Here is a 24,452-nt window from a genome sequence, read left to right on the forward strand (position 1 = left end):
CAAGCTGTTATAACGCGCAGTGTGAACGGCATGAGAGTTAAATTGTAAAGTGAGCTTTTTTGACTATTTAAAAACGCTGTCATGACATGCCGGAACAGATGTTCGTTGTTTTCTTGAACGCAACCACCTAACAATTTCAGAACAGACGGCAACGAGACTGAAGCCAGAAGGGTTAGAAATGTACTCACCAAATACTTCGATCCATAGCTCACTTTGCCCTGTTTTCTGTCCTTGCTTGTATGAAGGTGGTTCACCTATTTATGCAAGTAATTCTCTGACAATAGATGTGTAACAGCTTAATGTAACATTGTATGGAAATACAAGATAACACTGATGCAGATATTTTATACATTTAACAAGGTGCTTTATTACTGCAACAGAGTTAGTCAGTTTTTCAATGTTCATTGTCAGCTGGGTCATACTGCCTGTGAACTCCCTGTCATGTTGCCTCCATACGCTCCAGTATTTGTTTTTTTTAGTTTTAAGTCCTCCTGCACGAGAGCCAAGAGCAATTCCTTTTTAAGTTTTTCTACTCTGTAACTGGACAAACGCGCACCAAGTATATAGTTTCCTCTTCGCTTGTTTTCTGTGTGTCCTGCGCATGCCCAGCAGGAGATTCGCCCAAATATCCGTCTAATGTGGACAGAGATATTTTGAAAAATGCTTAGTGTGGACGCCTGTTGTTTTCACTCGAAACCGGCGTTTTCAAAATTATCAGGCGTAGTGTGGACGTAGCCTAAGAATCCTCTCCAATGGTTTGCCCACTACTGACAAACGACTGGTCTATAGTTCCCTGGATTATCACCATTACCTTGTTGAACAAAGGAATAACATTTGCTACCCTCCAACCCTTTGTCACTACACTTACAGCCAGTGAGGATGCAAAGTTCATACCAAATGCGCAGCAATCTCTTCCCTCGCTTCCTGGGATATACAGCACATCTTCTTTCTTAAGATCGATATGGTTCAGTATATCAGCCCATTCAATGCTGACGTCACATTCGTCGTGGTCCCTTTCACTGGTGAGTACTGAGGTAGTCATTAAGAACTGCCCCTACCTCTAACACCTGATTGATAATAGAAGTTTAGGGGAGACATCAGGGGTAATTTTTTTTTTTCTTTCTTTCTTTACACAGAGGGTTGTGGGTGCCTGGAATGACATGCCAGGGATGGTGGTGGAGGCTAAAACATTAGGGGTATTTAAGAGCCTCTTGGAAAGGCACATGGATGAAAGAAAATTGGAGGGTTATGGGGTAGTGTGGGTTTAGTACTTTTTTTAGGAATATATGGGTCGGCACAACATCGAGGGCCGAAGGGCCTATACTGTGCTGTAGTATTCTAGTGTCTAGTCATCCACTTGTTCTTCACTTATGTGTAGAACGCCATGGAGTTTTTCTTAACCCTACTCGACAAAGCCTTCTCATGCCCCCTTCTAGCTCTTCTAAGACCATTCTTCAGCTCCTTCCTAGCTACGTTGTAATTTTCAATGAGCACTGTCTGATCCTTGATTCCTAAACCTCAAGTAAGCTTCTTTCTTCCTCTTGACAAGATGTTCCACATCGCTTGTCAAACCTGGGTACTTCATCCTACCATTCTTTCCCTACTTCAATGGAAAAAAAAACCTATCCAAAACCCCATGCAAGTGTTAACAGCTTTCACATTCCTGTTGTGCACCTCCCTGAGTACATCTGGTCTCAATTTATGCTCCCAAGTACCTGTCTAATAGCACCACCATTTGCCTTCCCCAATTAAATATTTTATCTTACTATCCCTCTCCAAGGCTGTGGTAGAGCTTAGAGTTGTGGTCAGTGTCTCTAAAATGCTAACCTGCTGAGACATCTGTCACCAGCCTGGGTTCATTGCCCAGCATGGGCTCTCCTGGTAGTCAGACCATAGAGCATGGGCTCTGCTGTGTCAGGAATCCTTCCTGGGCACACAGAACAAATTCCACCCCATCTGATCCTTTGTACTGAGGAGGTATCAATCAATATTAGGGAAGTTAAAGTCACCCATGAAAATAACCCTGTTAATTTTGCACATTTCCAAAACTTGCCTCCCGAACTGCTCCTCAGTGTCTGTGTTATTGCGGGGGGGGGGGGGGGGGGGGGAGAGAGTGGAGGATGAGTAGATAGAATATTCCCAATAGCGATGCTCCCTTCCTGTTTCAGACTTCCAGCCACACCAGCCACACTGACTTAGTAGATAATCCCTTCAGCATGTCCTCAATTTCTAGAGCTGCAATACTGCAATGCCACGACCCCCCTCCCTCCCACCACATATACTTCTCTGCTTATCCCTTTTGAAACAGCTAAACCTGGAATATCCAGCAGCTATTGCCCTGTAATGGCCACCACACTGTAGTTCCATGTCTGGATTCGTAGTACAGGTGACCCCCGCTTTTCGAACGTTCGCTTTATGAAACCTCACTGTTACAAAAGACCTACATTAGTAACACACATCAAAGTTGCTGGTGAACGCAGCAGGCCAAGCAGCATCTGTAGGAAGAGGTGCAGTCGACGTTTCAGGCCGAGACGAAGGGTCTCTGCCTACAGATGCTGCTTGGCCTGCTGCGTTCACCAGCAACTTTGATGTGTGTTGCTTGAATTTCCAGCATCTGCAGAATTCCTGTTGTTACCTACATTAGTACCCTGTTTTCACTTTCAGAGGGTGTTTTCACTGTTACGAAGAAAAATCAGCGCGTGAAAAAAATCAGCACGCGCCCTGAGCAGCCGCTCTCCTCGGATTCGGAACGGCATTCTCACCAGCACTGCTTAAACATGAGCCTGTGAGCAGTCCTTTGCAAGATGAGTTCTATGGTGTCGGAAAAGCCTGAAAGAGCTCGTAAGGGTGTAACACTTAGTGTAAAACTAGGCATAATTAAGCATTTCGATCGTGGTGAACGAACCAAGGACAAAATGAGTTTGGCTTGTGGAAGCTGATGAAGATGATGTTGAAGAGATTTTGGCATCCCATGACCAAGAACTGATAGATGAAGAGCTGATGCAATTGGAAGAGGAAAGGGTAACAATCAAAACCGAATGAGTAATGATAAAGTACGACTTTAATTTTGAAAGGGTACGTAGGTTTAGGGGATATTTGCAAGACTCTTTGAGTCCTTACAAAGAACTGTATGATAGAAAAATGCGCGAGGCTCAGCAGTCAAGCAAGCCTTCCACATCAGCCACAGCAGACGATGAACCTCGACCTTCGACATCAAGGCGGGCAGTCATAGGAGAAGATGAGCTGCCAGCCCTGGTCCACCATGAGATGACACCCCCGTGTCCCACCACCCCAACACCCGGGCCCCAGACAGATACTGTACCAATTCGCGGAGAATGCAGCAGTAGCCCAGAGGCACACAGCACATCCTTAAGTAAAAAGCCGAAATAAACATGCTAATCAATTAGGTGCCGCCCCACACGTAATTGTCGGCCCAGATCAGAGGCGATGCAATTGGTACTGATCTGGGCCAACAATTACATGTCAGTTACATGTCAATTACATGTCAGTGTGCTCTGCGCTGTCCCGATTCCAGTAAGTGATACTACGCTGTACATACATTATTTCTACTTTATATCGGCTGTGTATTTTTACGTGTTATTTGGTATGATTTGGCAGCTTCATAGCTTAAAGATTACCGGAGAGCACTTGTGCGTGTTTTTGCTGACAGCACTTGTGTGAGATTTTCTGCCGACGGCGCTTGCACGAGATTTTCGCTACGGAGATCTGTGCAGTAATGATTGTGGAAAAGTATTTCTACTTTATATAGGCTGTGTATTTATCACATCATTCCTGCTTTTACTATGTGTTACTGTTATTTTAGGTTTTGTGTTATTTGGCATGATTTGGTAGGTTATTTTTGGGTCTGCGAACGCTCACAAAATTTTCCCATATAAATAAATGGTAATTGCTTCTTCGCTTTACGACATTTCGGCTTACGAACCGTTTCATAGGAACATTCTACCTTCAGATGGCGGGGGAAACCTGTGTAATTACATCACCCTTGATTCTGATACTATTTGCATTAAAACACACACACACACACACACACACTTTAGCCCGTGCAACTGACAGCAAATATGCCCTATCCCCTTCCTTTCTCAATGTCTCGCTATACACTGTATCTACCTTTAAACCAACTGCCCTATCCTTCTGGTTCTCATCCCCTTCTTACTAGTTTAAACCCTCCCCAACAACTCTAGCGAACCTACCCCCAAGGATATTGGTCACTCTCGAGTTCAAGTTTGTATAGGTCATACCTTTCCCAGAAGAGATCCCAATGACCCACAAATCTAAAACCCTGCCCCTTACACCAGTTCTTCAGCCACACATGCCAAATCACCAACTCTTACCCTCACTGCATATAGCACAGGCAGTAATCCAGAGATCTACCACCTTTGAGATCCTGCTTTAGTACCAAACTCCCTAAATTCTCTCTTTGGGACCTCATTCCTTTTCCTATCTATCCCGTGTCATTGGCACCATTATGTACCATACAACTTCACCCACCGCTTAAGAACACTGTGGGCCCAAGCTGAAACATTACAGGCACTGCACATGGGAGGCTACATACTATCTAGTATTTCACATCCACAAAATTGCTTGTCTGCTCCCGTAACTATCGAATCCCTATCACCATCGCTGTCTTTTCCCCACTTCCCTTATGAACCATAGAGCCAAGCTCAGTGCCAGAGACCTGGTAGTTGCTGTGGCTTTTCCCTGTCAGGCCGTCCCCACCAACAGTATCCAATGTGGTATGCCTTTTATTGAGGGGAAATGGCAACAAAATACTGTGCACTATCTACCTATTCCCTTTCCCTCTCCTGACAGTCACCCAGCTACCTTCCTCCTGCAGCTCCAATATGACTATCATCCTGTAGCTCTTATCTATCACCTCCTTATGCTCCTGCATGAGCTGAAGGTCATCCAGCTAGAGCTGAAATTGACTAAACATTTTCCCCCCACCTTCCCTCCCTCCAGAAATTTTGCATCTCATGTTTTTAGTCCTGGCTTTCTTTCCACATACGTGGCCAGTCCTGCTGCTTTTCCAGCATTTTTTGCTTTTACTTGTTCTTAAACACAATGCTGAAAACTTTACCCATGAGCATCATTCTGGAGTTGGTTAATTTCAAATCTTGAGCCAGCAGTGTTTGTTACTGACATCAGGTGAAGGAATACTACTTATCCTCCCATTTTCAGAAGTACATAACAATATTTATCCACTTCTTAGAAACGCAAAGCAGCTAGTTCCTTTAAATGCAGACATTTCAATCTAATTTCCATCATACCTCCCAACAGACCACTACCCACCCTCTGGCACTCTCCCCTACAAACACAAGAGTTGCAACACCTATCCCAACCCTGTTTATTAAATTCATTGTTCATGACGTAGCCTCTTCTACCTCACCAAGGCCAAGTGTAGGCTGGGGGCCAACCCGTTACTGAGCATCTTAACAAGCCACCATGATATACGAGTTGCACACCATTTCAACTTCTCCTCCCATGCTGACCTACCTATCCTCAGCCATCTCCATTGTTGGGGTCTGGTCAAATGCAAACCAGAACTGTCTTCAAACCCCATAGGCATTGAACTTTCCAATTACAGCTAACACCTTCCCCCAACATGTTTCTTTCTCTCTCTCAATTTGCCTCAAACCTCTCTTCCTTAAACAGTGCCCCCCTCCTTCATCTGGTTCCAGAATCTGCAGCCTTTTATCTCAACTTATCTTCCTGCCTGTCTCTACATCCACCAACTCTTCTCCCATCATGCCTCCTCATCCGCTTCCATCAACCCTCCTACTCATTTCTTTACACCAACTATCACCACTCTACCACAGTACACTAGTCCTGATGCTAAACATTGGCTAACACTGTCTTCACAAGTTCTGCCTGACCTGCTGAGTACCACCTACAGATTTTTTTAGTCCAGATAACAGCATCAGTAGTCCCTTATGTTTCCATTTGAATCAAATTTATTGACGTGTAAATAAAGTTGGATAATTCACCAGTTTTTGTGGTTTATTATACTGTACTGTCACTTGCATCCTTAATCATCTTAGATCAAATCCATGCTGCCTAATTTACTTCTGCATTGGATCTCCACTCTGTTCTCAACATGCAGTATGATGTCCTACATCAACCATGTACTTCCAAAACAAATCTGTTATCACAATGAAAATGAGATGAATTATTTGTTTTCCCCTAGGCCTTCCCTGAACTGAATAGCTGACACACTTTGAAAAACTGACAGTTGTATAGAAAGATCTGAAATTCCATGTAGCGTTAACAAGAAGCAACCTTGATCCAGCTTGAACCCTCTCCCAGGAATTCAGGCAACTAGTAGAAAGATTATGGTTTTAGACAGATGGAATAGTGAATGGAAAATGACCCAAGAATCCACAAGGTCTCCTGCCATTTATATTTTCTGCTCCTTCGTGATAAAATCCCCAAATCAAAGTAACAAATGCGTCCAACATACTTGATAGAACAAAAATATTCAGAAACATACAAATTACCAAACTGATATTAAAAATAAAATGTAAATGGGGAGCACAAATGTATGACATCCAATATCACTTTACTTCAACTTCCTATTAATACAACAGTTTCTAAGAAGCTACAGTTTAGATGAAGTTATACCCTCAAAGAATTAGCCAAATATCACTGGGTTCATTGCTGTTTAAATAGTACAGCTATAAAAGGGGCAATGCAAAAAATACACTTGATCAGCAGGTTCAGTCATCCCTAGAAACAATAGCTATCTTTTCATTATTTTATTAAAGAACACTGCTCAATACTCCTGCTGCCATTTCCCCTCAATACCATCTATACCACATTGGATACTGTTGGCAGGGACGGCCTAACAGGGAAGTACGCTGCACACAGTACTTTTGAAAATGGGAGGATAAGGCATTATTTTATTGAAAAGTAATAATAAGAATTGCTGTACTCAATTTTATATTAAATTCCATCGTCAGTTTTGCTCTTTGAGAAGGGTAGAACAACTGCATTTTCAAAATGCTTAAATCTCTTACCTGTGCTTCCATCTTGGGGATCTTGACCTTGAGCGAACCATCATGCCTGGCAACAAGGAACCTTGTGATTAAAATAAAATATATGATGCTCCACATTATAATCAAACAAATATTTAGCAACCTTTGGAAATCAAGTTTGCTAAGTACTTACTATTTTATGCTATCACAAAAATGAGTTTCGTAACAGAAAGGAATAGGAATTTTGTTGATATTTGCAACTACATGTGATTTTTTCCTTTAGGGTGATAATTAAAATCATTTCACACATCCAAAATTCAATAAAAATTATTGGAAATGATAGACTAATGCCATGCCCAACACACAAGCACACGTGTACCCAGAGATGATATTGTCTATAAGGTTCTTCAGAAAGTCAAGAATGATACACAAATCTTATGGTTACAGTTATTTTATTGAATATTCAAAGTGCAGGATAAGCATTTTGAACAAGGACAGTCTTGATTTACAGTGTTATGGCCTATCAAGCTTATAAACAAAAAATTAAAATTCAACAAAAATTTACAAACAAGTTATTGTATATGAAGATAAACTACAAGAAAAATAACAATTTAAAATGGTTGTCATAGGAGAGCCCAACTTTAAATGTATGGATGGAAATTACAATGGACATTTACAAAATGGAGAAGATAACAGCATGTCAATCATAAGTTGGAACAATTTGATTCATACTGGGAAAAATGCTTTAACTACATAACACCTCATAGGCCTGATTTTATTCTCACAAATTAATGAGTATGTTGTAAAAAAAAAGATCACTCCCTACTTGTACATAGTTTTTCCTTTTGCTTGCTTCTCTCTTTCCTCTCTTTTCTATAGTGTATACCTCAGATAATTATTATGTGGAGATTTGTGGCAAATGCAATATATATATATATATAAATACAATATCTGAAATACATTTTATGGAAATGTTTGTTTGACGATGAACTTCAATAAAACATAAATTAAAAAAAATAACAATTTAAATTGCATTTTAAAGCCTAATCCAAAATATGGTTGATTCATTTTACTGTCTGTTCCTCAATGGATAACCCTTTCCACATGCCTTGATGACGGCCTTGGCTGACAATCCCACTGAACCCAACGGATGAACCCTACTGAACCCTCAGTAAGTGGTCCCAAAAAGCACAAAATAGGACCACTAACTTCTCAACATCCATTTTCAAACGCAGTTGACCACCCTGCCCTAATCCACCAGGAGAATAACCAATACTTGTAGCCCCAGCAACCCTAACTATTGACCTACTTTACAGAAGCAATGAAGAATCAAACCACCCAACACCACAGGAAATCATTTCATCCTTTACCCCTGATCTCAACCCTACATTTACCCCTACAACCACTGAGAAAACCCGATCCCATTCAATACACCACCGCCACCACTCTCCAGTCTCAACCCTTCATTCAACTGGTAGGTGGTGCCAAGCCCCGATTCTCCAGCCCAACCTGATCCCTCCCAACCACTGGAGGGTCCCTGATCCCACTCTACACCTCTCCATTCCAGAGAACCCATTCCATCCATGGAGCAACCCCTGATACTATTATCCACTTCGCCAACCCACGCGGCAATTCAAGGTTCAATCACCAACCCGTACCCTGGCTCCAGATTGCGCCTCCATGCCCACAGTACGAACACCCCCCCCCCCACTCCATGCGCCTAATGGCGGTAAACTCCATAACACGCATGCGCGCTCTCACCGCCGCTGGACGGGCCTGCCGCACCGTCGTACAACGTAACGGGCGCCTGGCCTGGCCTTCAGCGACAGATTCCCATATCACGGTCGCTTTCAAATCAGGTTAACGTACCGAGCGGCTGCCGGATTCAAACGGGCCCCGATGTCTTCTTTAGACTGGCTCGGATCCGCCGGCACTCTGAAATACAGTTAAGGTGAGGGATACCTGCTCTTGTACCCACGGTTCCACCTTTTGCTGCAAAGCGTCTACCCGCTTCCCTCACTGCACTGAGGTCCTGGAAAACCTTACAACCGCAGTAGGGTGGCGACCAATTCCCTTCTGCGCTACCGATGCGCGCATGCGCGGGATATCCCCCCCCCCGGCCGCTGGCGCATGCGCGGTGAACTACCTGTGTTCTTTTGTGCGTTCCCGTCGTGTACTGAATGCAGCCTTATTTTTACTCGTCTTCCCACAGAGTTGCTTTATAATTTTCAGTCAGAAACACCTGCCAACTGTATCAGCAGCTCTCAGTGTAGCATCTTCTACATCGGTGAAACCTGACGTCGATTCGGGCGATTTCTCGGTAGCCACACAATTCAAATCGACTTCGTATCCTGGCTTCCTCTACTGTCAGGTCAGAGGGACAGCACCTCATTTCCCCTCTGGGTAGTCTGCATCCTAATCTCATGAATATCGGTTTCTCCCCTCCTTTTCTCTTTTTTCCCCATTCCCCATAGAGGGACAGCACCTCATTTCCCGTCTGCATCCTAATCTCATGAATATCGATTTCTCCCCTCCCTTTCCCTTTTTCCCCATTCCCCAGTGTGATTCACCTCTCATCCCTTCTCTTCACCTGTCCATCATCACCCTCCAGCGTCCCTCTTCCTTTCTCCCATGGTCCACTGTCCTCACCTATTGACTTCCTTCATTTTCATTTTTTTGTACTGATTTAGCTTGCACCAACAAAGAATAAAACTAAAACCACAGAAGTTTAAAGTATGTATATTTTATATAACCTTAAGATTCGTCTCCTTACAGGCAGCCACAAAACAACGAACCCCAGCAGATCCCATTAAAAACAAATCATAAGAACAATAAAAGCAAGCAAACGTCATTCAGAGCTGAAGTTCACAGCACCGGGGTTCACTGCAGCGGATCCAGAAGACCATTAGTTGCTTTAGTTCCGATGGAAGTTCACCAGTAAATTTCAGCTTCAGGATTGTTTAGACACAGTATGAAAACTGCAAATGCTATTAAAATCTGAAACACAAACAGAAAATCTCAGTAAGTTGAGCAATATCCAGTCAATAAATTAGCAGAGATGCAGACTCAATGCTGACTGTTTCTTTTACCATATGTGTTTGAAACTTGCAGCATTTCAGCTTCTCCAACATTTTCTGCTTTTATTTAGTGTCAATTTTGTTTTAACAAATCCCATGCTAGCTTTTGCTATCAATCCAGCCAATTATCCAAGAAGAGCTGATCATATTCGAAGCTTTAGCTGTAAAGCTTTCGTGGAGTGATGCAGACAACATTTTACCTCCATGATGTCTCTCAGAATGGATTTTGTATTTTTGCTGCTTCATGTCTATATTCAATGGCTTTAATTTGGAGATAACTTTTCACCCTCAACTCATGACCTCTGGTTGTAGTCCCACCCCACCTCAGTGGAAAAAGCCTTATTTAACCTTATTTATACCCCTCATAACTTTCTATACCTCTCATAACTTTAAGCCTTATTTAACCTTATTTATACCCCTCATAACTTTATATACCTCTCATAATTTTTTATACCGCTATCAAATCTCTCCTCAGTCCAAGCAATGAAGTCCCAATTATTCAATCTTATCTTATAAAGCAAGTCCTCCAGTCCCAGCAACATCTTTGTAAATTTTCTGGATATTCTTTCAACCTTATTTACAACTTTCCTGTAAGTAGGTGACCAAAACTGCACTCAGTACTCCAAATTAGGCATCAGCAATATTAAATACAACTTCAACCTCCCATCTCCTGTAGTCAATACTTTTATTTATAAAGGCCAAGGTGCCAGAAGCTTTCTATCTACCTGTGCCACCACTTCCAATGACTTATGGACCAGTATTCCCAGCTCCCTTTGTTCGACCACACTCCTCTGTGTCGTACCGTTTACTGTGGAAAACCCTACCAAAGTGCAACACCTCTCTCTTATATGCAATAAGTTCAATTTGCCATTTTTCCAACTGGTCCATATCCCACTGCAAGCCATGATAGACATTCTTTCTATCCAGTGGATGTGGTATATTTGGATTTTCAGAAGGCTTTTGACAAGGTCCCACACAGGAGATTAGTGTGCAAACTTAAAGCACATGGTATTGGGGGTGAGGTATTGATATGGATAGAGAATTGGTTGGCAGACAGGAAGCAAAGAGTGGGAATAAACGGGACCTTTTCAGAATGGCAGGCAGTGACTAGTGGGGTACTGCAAGGCTCAGTGCTGGGACCCCAGTTGTTTACAATATAAATGACTTCGATGAGGGAAGTAAATGCAGCAACTCCAAGTTTGCGGTTGGCACGAAGCTGGGCGGCAGTGTTAGCTGTGAGGAGGATGCTAAGAGGATGCAGGGTGACTTGGATAGGTTAGGTGAGTGGGCAAATTCATGGCAGATGCAATTTAATGTGGATAAATGTGAGGTTATCCACTTCGGTGGCAAAAACAGGAAAACATATTATTATCTGAATAACAACAGGAATTCTGCAGATGCTGGAAATTCAAGCAACACACATCAAAGTTGCTGGTGAACGCAGCCGGCCAGGCAGCATCTCTAGGAAGAGGTACAGTCGACGTTTCAGGCCCAGACCCTTCGTCAGGACTAACTGAAGGAAGAGTTAGTAAGAGATTTGAAAGTGGGAGGGGAGGGGGAGATCCAAAATGATAGGAGAAGGCAGGAGGGGGAGGAATGGAGCCAAGAGCTGGACAGGTGATTGGCAAAAGGGATATGAGAGGATCATGGGACAGGAGGCCCGGGGAGAAAGGCAAGGGGGGTGGGGGAAACCCAGAGGATGGGCAAGGGGTATAGTCAGAGGGTAGAGGGACAGAGGGAGAAAAGGGAGAGTGAGAGAAAGAATGTGTGTATAAAAATAAATAACGGATGGGGTACAAGGGGGAGGTGGGGCATTAGCGGAAGTTAGAGAAGTCGATGTTCATGCCATCAGGTTGGAGGCTACCCAGACGGAATATAAGGTGTTGTTCCTCCAACCTGAGTGTGGCTTCATCTTTACAGTAGAGGAGGCCGTGGATAGACATGTCAGAATGGGAATGGGATGTGGAATTAAAATGTGTGGCCACTGGGAGATCCTGAGTTAAGATTGACACAAAATATTCATTGAGTTTGTCTGCCATTTCTTTGTCCCCCATTACCACTTCTGCAGCGTCATTTTCCAGTGGTATTATCCACTGTCGCCTCTCTTTTAAACTTTACATATATATGAAAAATATCTTTTTGTATCCTGTATTATTGGCTTTCTTTTCTTTCGTTATTGCTTTTTTAGTTGTCTTCTGCTGGTTTTTAAAAGCTCCCAAATTCCCTACCTTCCCACTAAATTCCTAAATTTTGCTTTTATGCTGTAATTGAGTTACCTTGTTTGCCACGGTTGGCTCATCCTCCGTTTCGAATACCTCTTTGGGATGAATCTATCTTACACCTTCTGAATTGCTCCAGACATTGCTGTTTTCCCATTATCCCTGCTCAGGTCCCCTTCCAATCCATTTTGGCCAGCTTCTCTCTCATGCCTCTGTAGTTCCCTTTACTCTGCTTGACTAATGATACCCATCTGACTTTAGCATCTCCCTCTCACACTACAGGGTAAATTCTATCATATTATGATCTGCGCCTCCTAAGGGATCCTTTACCTTAAGCTTCCTAATCAAATCTGGTTCATTACACAGCAGCCAATCCTGAATTGCCCTTCTCCTACCTCAACCATAAGCTCCTCTAAAAAGCCATCTCATAGGCATTCTACAAATTCTCTCTCTTGGAATCCAATACCTACTTGATTTTCCCATCTACCTGCATATTGATATCACCCACGACTATCATAACATTGCCCTTTTCACATGCCTTTTCTATCTCCCTTTGTAATTTGTACCTCCATTCCTGGCTACCATTCAGAGACCTGTGTATAAATCCCATCAGGGTCTTTTTATCCTTGCAGTTTCTTAACTCTACGTACAAGGATTCTACATCTTCTGATCCTATGTCATCTCTTTCTGACGATTTGATTTCTCTTTTTTTTAACCAACAAAGCCAACCCCTTCCCCGTCTATCTGCTTGTCTTTTTGATACACTGTGTAATCTTGGATTTAAGCTCCCAACTTTCAGCCATGACTCAGTGATGCCCGCATAGTCATACCTCCCAACCCTAACCCCTGGAACAGGACCCCACCAAAAAACATCAAACCATTGTCTCCCGTACCATCACCATCCTTATCAACTCCGGAGACCTTCCATCCTCAGCTGCTAAACTCATAATTCCCACACCCCGTACCGCTCGGTTTTACCGCCTCCCCAAGATCCACGAGCCTGACTGTCCCGGTAGACCCATAGTTTCTGCCTGCTCCTGTTCCACCGAACTTATATCTGCCTACCTGGACTCCATTTTGTCACCCGTAGTTCAGTCCTCCCCACCTACATCCGGGATACATCCCATGCCCTCCACCCCTTCAATAACTTCCAGTTCCCCGGTTCCGACCGCTTCATTTTCACTATGGATGTCCAATCTCTATACACCTCCATTCCCCATCAAGAAGGCCTCAAAGTCCTCTGCTACCTTCTGGATAATAGACCCCACCAGTTCCCCACCACCACTACCCGCCTTCTGTTGGCGGAACTGGTTCTCACACTCAATAACTTCTCTTTTGGCTCTTCCCACTTTCTTCATACTAGTTATGGGAACTCGCATGGGCCCTAGCTATGCCTGCCTCTTCGTTGGTTATGTGGAATAGTCTGTGCTCCAAACCTATTCTGGTACTGCTCCCCAACTTTTCTTTCAGTACATTGACGACTACATTGGTGCTGCTTCCTGCACCCATGCTGAGCTCGTCAATTTCATCAACTTTACTTCAAACTTCCACCCAGCCCTCAAATTCACTTGGTCTATCTTGGACACTTCCCTCCCCTTTCTCGATCTCTCGGTCTCCATCTCTGTAGACAGACTGTCCACTGACATCTTCTACAAGCCCACTAACTCTCATAACTACCTCGACTATACCTCTTCCCACCCCGCCATATGCAAAAATGCCACTCCCAGTTCCTCCGTCTCCGCCGGATCTGCTCCCAGGATGAGGTTTTCCATTCCAGGACATCTCAAATGTCCTCTTTCTTTAAGGATTGTGGTTTCCCTTCTGCCAGCATCAATGATGCCCTCACCCGCATCTCCTCCATTTCTCACACTTCGGCCCTCACCCCATCCTCCTGCCACCACAACAGGGACAGAGTTCCCCTTGTCCTTACCTACCAGCCCACCAGCCTCCAGATCCAGCACATTATCCTCCGCAACTTCCGCCACCTTCAACAGGACCCCACCACTAAGCACATCTTTCCCTCTCCACCCCTGTCCGCTTTCCACAGGGATCAGTCCCTCCACGACTCCCTGGTCCACACGTCCCTCCCCACGGATCTCCCACCCGGCACTTATCCCTGTAATCGCAAGTGCTACACCTGTCCCTACACCTCCTCTCTTGCCACCATTCAGGGCCCCAAACAGTCCTTCCAGGTGAGGCAACACTTCACTTGTGAGTCTGTTGGGGTCATCTATTGCATCCAGTGCTCCTGGTGCAGCCTCCTCTACATTGGTGAAACCCGACGCAGATTGGGGGACCGCTTCGTCGAGCACCTCCGCTCCGTCCGCCACAACAGACAGGATCTCCCGGTAGCCACCCACTTCAACTCTGCTTCCCATTCCCATTCGGATATGTCCATACGTGGCCTCCTCTACTGCCATGATGAGGCTAAACTCAGGTTAGAGGAGCAACACCTCATATGCCGCCTAGGTAGTCTCCAGCCCCTTGGTATGAACATAGAATTCTCTAACTTCCGGTAATTCCCTCCCCCTCCCTTCCCCTGTCCCTATGTCACTCTGCCCCCTCCCCCAGCTGCCTACCACCTCCCTCATGGTTCTGCCTCCTTCTACCACCCATTATGTTTTCCCCCATTTCTTCTTCACCTTTCCTGCCTATCACCTCCCTGCTTCTCCTCCCTCACCCCTTTATCTTTCCCCTTACCGGTTTTTCACCTGGAACCTACCAGCCTTCTCCTTCCCACCCTCCCCCCACCTTCTTTATAGGGCCTCTGCCCCTTCCCTCTACAGTCCTGATGAAGGGTTCCAGCCTGAAACGTTGACTCATCGTTTCCACGGATGCTGCCCCACCTGCTGAGTTCTTCCAGCGTGTTGTGAGTGTTCCCTCTAAATGAATGCTACTATTCCTCAGTACTGACTCAAACTGCAAGGTAACCTTTAGGGAATCCTTTACTAGGGTCCCAAGTGATTTTGCACATCTGGTTTCTGAATTTGCTCCCCATTTAGGTATAGTCTATAAGGGTATAATAAAGGTATAGTCTGTACCTTTATACCTTCTCACCAAAGTGCATGACCATACACTTCCCTACACTGTATTCCATCTGCTACTTCTATGCCCATCCTCCCAATCTATCCCAATCCTTTTGTAGATTCCCTGCTTTTCAAATACTACTTACCCCTTCACCTATTTTTGTATTATCCACAAACCTGGAAACAAAGCCATATAACATGAAAAGTAGCAGTTCCCTGTAGTGAGTCCCACTCACTAGTCACTGGTAGCCCACCAGAAAAGGCCCCCTTTATTCTCACTTGTTGCCTTTTCCAGTCAGTCAATCTTCTGTCCATGCTAATATCTTTCCATGGGCTGTTATCTTCTTTAGCAGCATCATGTGTGGCATCACAATATTTAAAAAAATTAACTCCTGTACCAAATAAAGTGGCCAATGAATGATCGTGGTCTTCTGCTGCTGTAACCCATCCACTCTAAGGATTGACATGTGGTGCATTCAGAGGCACTGTTCTGCACACCACTGTTATAACGTGTGGTTATTTGAGTTACTGTGCTTTCCTGTCAGCTTGAACTTTTCTGGCCATTTTCCTCTAACCGCTCTCATTAACTAGGGTTTTTTTGCCCACAGCACTGCCACTCACTGGATTTTTTTTTGGGTCGAGCACTCTTTTCTGTAAACTTGAGACTGTGCATGGAGATCTCAGACCAGCAGCTTCTGAAATACACAAACCACAAGCATTCCAGAGTAAAAGTCATTTAGACCAGATTTCTTCCCCCACTCTGATGTTTGGTCTAAACAACAACTGAACCTCTTGACGATGTGTGTGCATTGAGTTGCTGCGACATGGTTGACTGATTATATAGTTGCATTAAAAACCAGGTGTGCAGATGCACCTAATAAAGTGGCCACTGAGTGTATACTAAACATTAAATGTATTAATTTCTGCTGTTGTTAAAGTCGAATCTGAATAAAACTCGGGAGGCCAGCTTCTTATAGTTACAACAGTTTATTGTGCACCCTCCTGCAGGAGTTTGAGACCCAGTTGTCAAAGGGAAGGCGCGTAAGTACTGCCACCATCCGACAAGTGAGCCCACTCTCTCTGGTTACAGCTGTATATTTATACGTAGTAAGCCCCATACATTACTATTGTAAGATGTCATTTGAACTGGTACACCCACCAAGTCTGTTGGTGCAAAACTTAGTTACAGATAAGAGAGTCTGCTAGATCAAGGCTTAATTATAGATGGATGTGCTATCCAGTCCTTATCAGTTCTTCCTTTTGCTAGGCCCTGACTTAATTACAGATGGATGTTCATTCCTGTCCTTATTGGTGAGTCCTCCTCTCCCTACCCAAACAATGTTTGTGCAGTGGTGTGCAGAAGAGCACCTCTGAATGCACAACATGTCAATCCTTGAAGTGGATGGGCTACAATGTTATCAAACTCACAATGTCTCTCTGCAAGCTGAGGAGAACTGGTAATGAGCCTGTTTTAGCTAATTGCTGAAGACAGAGTTTATTTCAGTTCAAAAATTCCTATTCAGTCCCTATTATTCTTTTAGCCAGAGGTTACATAGGTTCAAAATGATTTTTTTATATCCCCAGTTCCTTATTCCCTCCTTTTTATCATTTTATGGTAACTCTCAGGTCCCAAAGGTTACAATCGGCTCCCACGGCTGAAGCAGCTAGCCACCAGTGGCCACAAGCATCGCAATACAGGAATGACAGCAATTACAATAAGTACGATACTTCCATAATGCAATAGCCTAGCGTACCACCGATATCTCCGAAGAAGCTCCCAATCGACCACCATCCTGTCCTGCTGCCAAACCCATGCAACCTCTGTCCTACGGTCTTACGTTATGAATCTTTTGTATTTCCTGGGTTATATGCTCAGGCTCAGAAAGGGACAACATGTTACTAGATTCGTCGGGTATGTAGGTACAGCATTCTTTCCCTATAATGGCACATGTTCCTCCTGTTTCTGCCAGAATGAAATCAAGGGCCATCTGGTTCTGTAGATTGCAATCATTTCAGTGGATATTTCAGTTACTTGGGCCTGTGTTTCTGTCAGGGCCCCTGCAGTATTGTTGGCCAGCTCCTCAAGTGCTGCAGCCAAACTGATCATCTCTCGTGAATTCCTGGCTACTCCATAGGAGGGAAAAGGGATCATCTAAAGTTGCTCAGTCTCAGTTATACCTCTCCACTGCCTGTTTCAATGGGGGTGATCCTGCAGCTGGGCCATGACTCTCAGATGGGGTACTAAATATGCTCGGCAACAACAGCCGGTCCACCCTTTGCTGGGACTTTGCGGATTCTTTCTGCTGGCAGTTTCCCTTGGGAGTCATATATAGGCCCAATTTCCACACACCCAGTGGGTGCTATTTACTGGTTGGGGAGGGTCTGCAGTGGTATAGGTGGTACAGCTGCTATTTCCCAGAAAAAAATGCATCTTCCCCTCTCTGGACGTTACAGTAACAGGTGGCATTTACTATTCCGCTGCTGGGGTCCTGCAGGTATGGCCAGGATGCATGTTTCCCAGTATATGAGGTTCCTTTTGGTGGGGGCCTAAGATACCATCCCTCAAAATGCTGACAGCCACAGTCACCTCTGACTGGACTACAGTTCCGCGCCTCACTTCCCTGGGTGTTATTTGAGAAAGCCCAGGCTGAGAGTTCCTCACTCTGGTTGAGCGGGATTACTGACATGGGAATCATAGTTCTACCATGCTGCGGAATTTCGGCACAAACCCAGCAGGCCCCTACTTCTACTTGTTTGACAGAGAGACAGAAAGGTGTTGACATGGGGGCTCCCAGATGCTGGGGTGAACCCTCTCAAAGGCATAAGCATGGACACCACTATCAGCCAATACATTTTCCTTTAGTCTGAGAGAGTCCTTCTCAGTTCCTTCAGTAACACATTTGCAGTCTGTTCGATGTATTCACCGAGATTGCCCCTTCAGTTTCACAGCTGTGCGAGTTGTCAGTAACACTGATATGGTCCTCTCCACGGAGGTCCAAGTTTCCCTCAATCCCAGTTCTTGACCAGGACAAAATCCCCAGGTTCTAGGGTGGGATAGTCACTCCTCTCTGCGGGGTAGTTCTCTTCCTTGTAAGCCTGCTGTACCTGTGAATGTAATGCTTGGAGAATTTTGGTTGGTAGGGATATATATTTCCCCATCTCTTCCCTAGGGGATGCATATCTATTTTTGCTGGTAGACTTTCTGGGAGCGATGGTACACAAGATCTTGGTCCTCAGGATGTCCTCATGGGCCGTCCATAAATGATTTCAGCTGGTGACAGCCCTGTTTTCCCCTGTGGAGTAACCCTCATGTGGAATAGGGCTAGCGGTAGGACCTTCAAACAAGTGAGTCCAGTCTCCGCCATTAGTTGGCCAGTTTATACTTATACTTTATTATTGCCAAACTCTTCAGAGTGCCATTGGCTCTCTCTTCTATGCCAGCAGCCCGTGGGTGGTGTACACAGTGGAATTGTTGCTTGATAGCTAGTTTGTTACATACCCCTTCATTTACTTTTGCCACAAACTATGGGCCATTGTCAGAGCTCAGCATCTCTGGCAGGCTGTGCCTGCGATTTAGTTCCCGTAATAATACTTTCACAACAGTCGTAGCAGTATCATTGGTAGTTGGAATACCTTCAATCCATCTACTGAACACATCTATAATAACTAAGCAGTATCTATAGCAATGTACTCGAGGCAATTCAATAAAATCAACTTGTAGACACAAAAAAGGTCCACCTGGCAAGGGAGTCGTACTCAGTGTGCAGGGTACAGGTTACCAACCATTCCCTCCTTTCCCAGGTGTGTACAATTATGTATATAATCGACCAACATTGGTAAAACCTGTGTAGGAACACTAACCTGTCCCGCTGGGGTGATCCAAAAACCTAGGTCGGGGTCTTCCTGGCACCCCATCTGGGACCACAGTTTGCGCTCCTCCTCAGAGGCGTCCCCCTGAAGGTACGTACCTCTCGCACGTCTGGCAAACCCGTTCTCCTTGAGTTACAGAGGTTTCCTTGACGGGAACCCAAGAGGACTACAACTAACCAAGATTGTACCGCACTCTTTGCTGTCTCATCCGCTGAAGCATTGCCTTTAGTGACCCGGTCAGACATGCGGGTGTGGGCTGCACAGTTAATAATAGCCAAAACTGGAGGTAGCTGTAGAGTGGTGAGTAAGTTGTTTACAAAGGTGGCATTATTAATGGCGTGGCCAGAGGAAGTCAGGAATCCCCGATGTTCCCAAAGAGCCCTGTAGCCATGTACAATTCCAAATGCATAATGGGAGTCTGTGTAAATGGTCACACTTTTGTCTGTTGCTAGGATACAGGCATGAGTCAGAACTCAGCCTTCTGGGCTGAGACAGCTGCTTCCAAAGAGGCCCGCTCAACTATTTCACTGTCGGTCACTATCGCACAGCCAGAACACTGTTTCCCCGCTGGATCCACAAAAGAGATCCCATCCTCATAAAATGTTGCCTCGGGCTTAAGGGGGTATTGCAGAATGGATGGGAGAGTCTGACCTTCTTTCACGATGATCTGGACAGGGGGGCAGTTGGTGCGGCTGACTTCATGGCCTGAAATTGCCCAGAGATGGGGTACAACGTCTTGGATTCGGTCAATATTAAAAGAGTGTCTTACCAGATGTCCCGTCTTCACCTCAGAGTCCTTTCAGTATCGGAGTTGGCCCGTGAGCAAGTCTTGCCAGTCTCCCTTGGTGCTGGAGGCTTGCTTCATCAGGGTGTAGGCAAGGAACCCTAGGCTTTTTGGCTTGAACCCAGAGCAAACCCTAACAGTGATATGGGGAGCCACCAGTCCTGTCTGTTGCCAAAGGAAATCTGGAACTTTGGCCGGTAATACACTGCCCTCTTTTCCTTTAACCTCTCAATCACCGTGACTGGAAACTTCTGTCCCTCAAGGGGTGCATAATATTAGCTTTCCTCAGTGGCGCACCCCGTAGGGTCATAGCACAGGGTCACATGGGGGTCGACCGCTGGCAGAGGGGGTTCAAATGAAGTGGAGTCCAGATTAAGTGCCTACCACTGGGCGGTCGGAAACTGGGGAAGCTGTCGGTTGTTCACTAGTCCCAGGGTGATACCCTTGTCTGTGCATAGAATCTTGACTTCCAACGGACAGAGCAAGTCTCTCCCTGCTAGATTACACCCCAGACTGGTGGTGACTGTAACTGAAACCTCACACTGGTTCCCCTGGAATTCCACCTGCAGTGGCTGAGTATGTGAATACGTACATTCCGTGCCTTTGAACCCAGACAGAGTGATTGTAGCGTACGATAGCTGGAATCTGTTCCGATACTATTTCCTGATCGGGAGCGCATGTGGTTGCCCCCGTATCAATCATAAACGGAACTGGAATTCCAGCAACTTGCAATATTACATTGGGCTCTTCCTGAGGAGTGGTACTCATGGTAGGGAGCATCCTTGCTTGTCAATTTCTAAACAGGTTGTTGTCCCCACCTGTCCCTTGGTAGGTTTTTGTTCCCATGGGCACCTCGTCCTCCAATGCCCAGGGCACCCACAATTGAAGCACACCCCACTTGGTCCAGGGTTGGGTCCCCAATACCCATTGCCTGTCTGTGATAGCAGTCGGCACGGTGGATCAGGCCAACCATTCCTAGAATCCTGACGGTTGGGTGGAAGCCATTGGGCTAGCGTTCTGTTGGGTCCTGTCCAATAAGGGTCCGGGTTATCAGGGTACGGCCAGTCGGGAAAATGATCCCAGTTCTGATCCCGAGATATAACCGGCTTGCGTCTTTCTCCCCGCCGAACATATTCACCTTTAATATTAGTTCCCTTTGGGGTTGATCGGGATTCGAAAGCCGGGTCCCAATAATATGTCAAAGCTCGTTGAATTCGATTTCGGTCATTATCAGACCAATCCATATTATTTGTTTTAATCATGTTGGCTAACTTAGCTGGTAAGCATTGGAGCAGTACAGCATTAACTGGGGGGGATGAATTCCCATTATTAAAGGCCTGGTCTCCTGCGAAAGTGCCGTAGCAGACCACAAATCGCTCCCAAAAGTCTGGTCCCGATTCCCCAGGCTTAGGTTTGCATTCAAGTACTTTAGTGATGTTTACAGGTTGCTGGAGAGCCCTTTCCAAGGCTTGAATAATCTGGTCTCCCTGTTCATTCTCATTATGGTTTCCCGCCTGTAACTCCTGATGGGTTTGGTATCTTAATTCTGCTTTCCATTTCTGTCCCTCATCAGATGAGAGAATCATGCAGCAGAGACCGAATAAATCTTGTGGGGTCGCATTATACATTTGTATAGAACTGCGGACATACTGAGCAAACTGTGCTGGTTTCTTTTCTATCTGGGGCCTGATTCATGATCATTATCATTTCTTGAGGCTTCCAGGGTGCATACACAGGAATCACAGTCCCTCCTCCGCTGCTCGTGGACTGGGCAGCATTCGGGTGGGCAATTGTCTTGGTGGAGCCATTAATTCTGGGGTTTTATTGCATTCTTCCCTCCCTGTCTCGGAATAATCCTCAGTATTCCCTTTATGGATCTCAGGGTATAGGGACCTCCACGTCCCTGCCACCGCTGTTTCACCCGGGCGGCCACCATATCTGAATACCGGGAGGATTGGGGTTCGGGAGCACTGGGTGATCTTGGCCCCTGGTAAGGTGGGGGGGGGGTTACGATGGGTGCCCACTCCTCATCGCAGTCACTGTCCTCAAACAGGGTCGGTATGCCAGACATGTGTTCGGGATCCCTTGTTTCCCGATTAGTTCGAACTCTAGACTGACATTCCTGCCCTTCTCTCCTATCTAGGTCAGCCTTGGTTTGCTTACGTTGTTTTCCCTGCTCTCGCTTTCGGTGCCCATCCACCCATTCATGCTCCGCCTTCAGCGTCTCCCAACTTTTTGGCATTCCTTCTGCAGTACATACATTACTTTGTCACACGCATTATTCCTCCAACTTGCTAATAATGTATTGTACCACTTTACATCTGGATTTTCCTTCCATTCCTTTATCAACAATTTCCACTTCTTTCCACAGTTCTTTTTCCATATCAAATTTACTGCTTGTTGTCATGAGGTAATATCCCAGGATCCACCCCCCCCCCCCCGCCCAGTGGCCACATTTTGTTCCCCAATTTCCCATTCAGCACTGCACTCAACATTTGCAAATCTTTTTCCTTGTCTGGAAAACTCTCACACATATTGTGAAATTGTTATGGGGAACAAGGAAATGGCAGACAAGCTGAACAGGTACTTTGGATCTGTCTTCACTAGGGAAGACACAAACAATCTCCCAGATGTAATAGTGGCCAGAGGACCTAGGGTAACAGAGGAACTGAAGGAAATTCACATCAGGTACAAAATGGTGTTGGGTAAACTGATGGGACTGAAGGTTGGTAAATCCCCAGGGCCTGATGGTCTGCAACCCAGGGTACTTAAGGAGGAGGCTCTAGAAATTGTGGAAGCATTGGTAATCATTCTCCAATGTTCTATAGATTCAGGATCAGTTCCTGCGGATTGGAGGGTAGCTAATGTTATCCCACTTTTTAAGAAAGGAGGGAGAGAGAAAACAGGCAATTATAGACCAGTTAGTCTGACATCAGTGGTGGGGAAGATGCTGGAATCAATTATAAAAGATGTAATAGCGGCATATTTGGATAGCAGTGGCAGGATAGGTCCGAATCAGCATGGATTTACGAAGGGGAAATCATGCTTGATTAATCTTCTGGAATTTTTTTGAGAATGTGACTATGAAAATGGATATGGGAAAACCAGTAGATGTCGTGTACCTGGACTTTCAGAAAGCCTTTGATAAGGTCCCACATAGGAGGTTAGCGTGCAAAATTAGAGCAAATGGTATTGGGGGTAGGGTACTGACATGGATAGAAAATTGGTTGGCAGACAGGAAACAAAGAGTAGGGATTAATGTGTCCTTTTCAGAATGGCAGGCAGTGACTAGTGGGGTACCGCAGGGCTCGGTGCCGGGACCACAGCTATTTACAATATACATTAATGATTTAGATGAAGGGATTGAAAGTAACATTAGCAAATTTGCAGATGACACAAAGCTGGGTGGCAGTGTGAAATGTGAGGAGGATGTTATGAGAATGCAGGGTGACTTGGACAGGTTGGGTGAGTGGGCAGATGCAGTTTAATGTGGATAAATGTGAAGTTATCCACTTTGGTGGCAAGAACAGGAAGGCAGATTACTATCTGAATGGTGTCAAGTTAGGAAAAGGGGAAGTACAACGAAATCTAGGTGTCCTTGTTCATTAGTCACTGAAAGTAAGCATGCAGGTACAGCAGGCAGTGAAGAAAGCTAATGGCATGCTGGCCTTCATAACAAGGGGTATTGAGTATAGGAGCAAAGAGGTCCTTCTGCAGCTGTACAGGGCCCTGGTGAGACCACACCTGGAGTATTGTGTACAGTTTTGGTCTCCAAATTTGAGGAAGGACATTCTAGCTATTGAGGGAGTGCAGTATAGGTTAACGAGGTTAATTCCCGGGATGGCGGGACTGTCATATATTGAAAGATTGGAGCCACTGGGGTTGTATACACTGGAATTTAGAAGGATGAGAGGGGATCTGATTGAAACATATAAGATTATTAAGGGATTGGACACTCTAGAGGCAGGAAACATGTTCCCGATGTTGCGGGGAGTCCAGAACCAGAGGCCACTGTTTAAGAATAAAGGGTAGACAATTTAGAATGGAGTTGAGGAAAAACTTTTTCACACAGAGGGTTGTGGTTCTGTGGAATGCTCTGCCTCAGAAGGCAGTGGAGGCCAATTGTCTGGATTCTCTCAAAAAAGAGTTAGATAAAGCTCTTAAAGATAGCGGAGTGAAGGGATATGGGGAGAAGGCAGGAAAAGGGTACTGATTGTGGATGATCAGCCATGGTCATCATCAGTGAATGGTGGTGCTGGCTCAAAGGGCTGCATGGCCTACTCCTGCACCTATTGTCTATTGCTCCTGGCCCACTCGTTTCAATCGACTGCAATTGTTCTCTAAGTAATTTACCCGCACAAAACCTCCTGCTCAATTAATAAATCAGATAAATTTACCTGGCTTGGCACCTCCTGCTCAAATAATAAATTGATCCAGCACGAATGCCTGCTGCCCTCTTAGTAAAATTTACCCGGTACTGCCTC

At 45.1% G+C, this 24,452-nt stretch overlaps 1 protein-coding gene across 4 annotated transcripts in view; it reads right to left on the minus strand.

Moving 5' to 3' along the window:
- Window positions 1-9,094, minus strand: part of LOC140192979 (BCLAF1 and THRAP3 family member 3-like) — a 77,942-nt gene extending 68,848 nt beyond the window's left edge. Inside the window, exons 1-2 of one of the 4 annotated variants that reach the window (XM_072250448.1) lie at window positions 8,862-9,094; window positions 7,035-7,080 (exon numbers count right to left, since the gene is read on the minus strand). In XM_072250448.1, coding sequence (XP_072106549.1) covers window positions 7,035-7,078 — 44 coding nt within the window. In that variant the 5' untranslated portion in view covers window positions 7,079-7,080; window positions 8,862-9,094. Of the gene's footprint in view, window positions 1-7,034; window positions 7,096-8,753; window positions 8,778-8,861 lie in introns of those variants that run through there. The other 3 variants (XM_072250446.1, XM_072250447.1, XM_072250449.1) reach the window with 3 other exon arrangements.
- Window positions 9,095-24,452: the final 15,358 nt, after the last annotated feature.

This window comes from Mobula birostris, unplaced genomic scaffold, assembly GCF_030028105.1.
Source record: "Mobula birostris isolate sMobBir1 unplaced genomic scaffold, sMobBir1.hap1 scaffold_328, whole genome shotgun sequence".
Lineage (NCBI taxonomy): Eukaryota > Metazoa > Chordata > Chondrichthyes > Myliobatiformes > Myliobatidae > Mobula > Mobula birostris.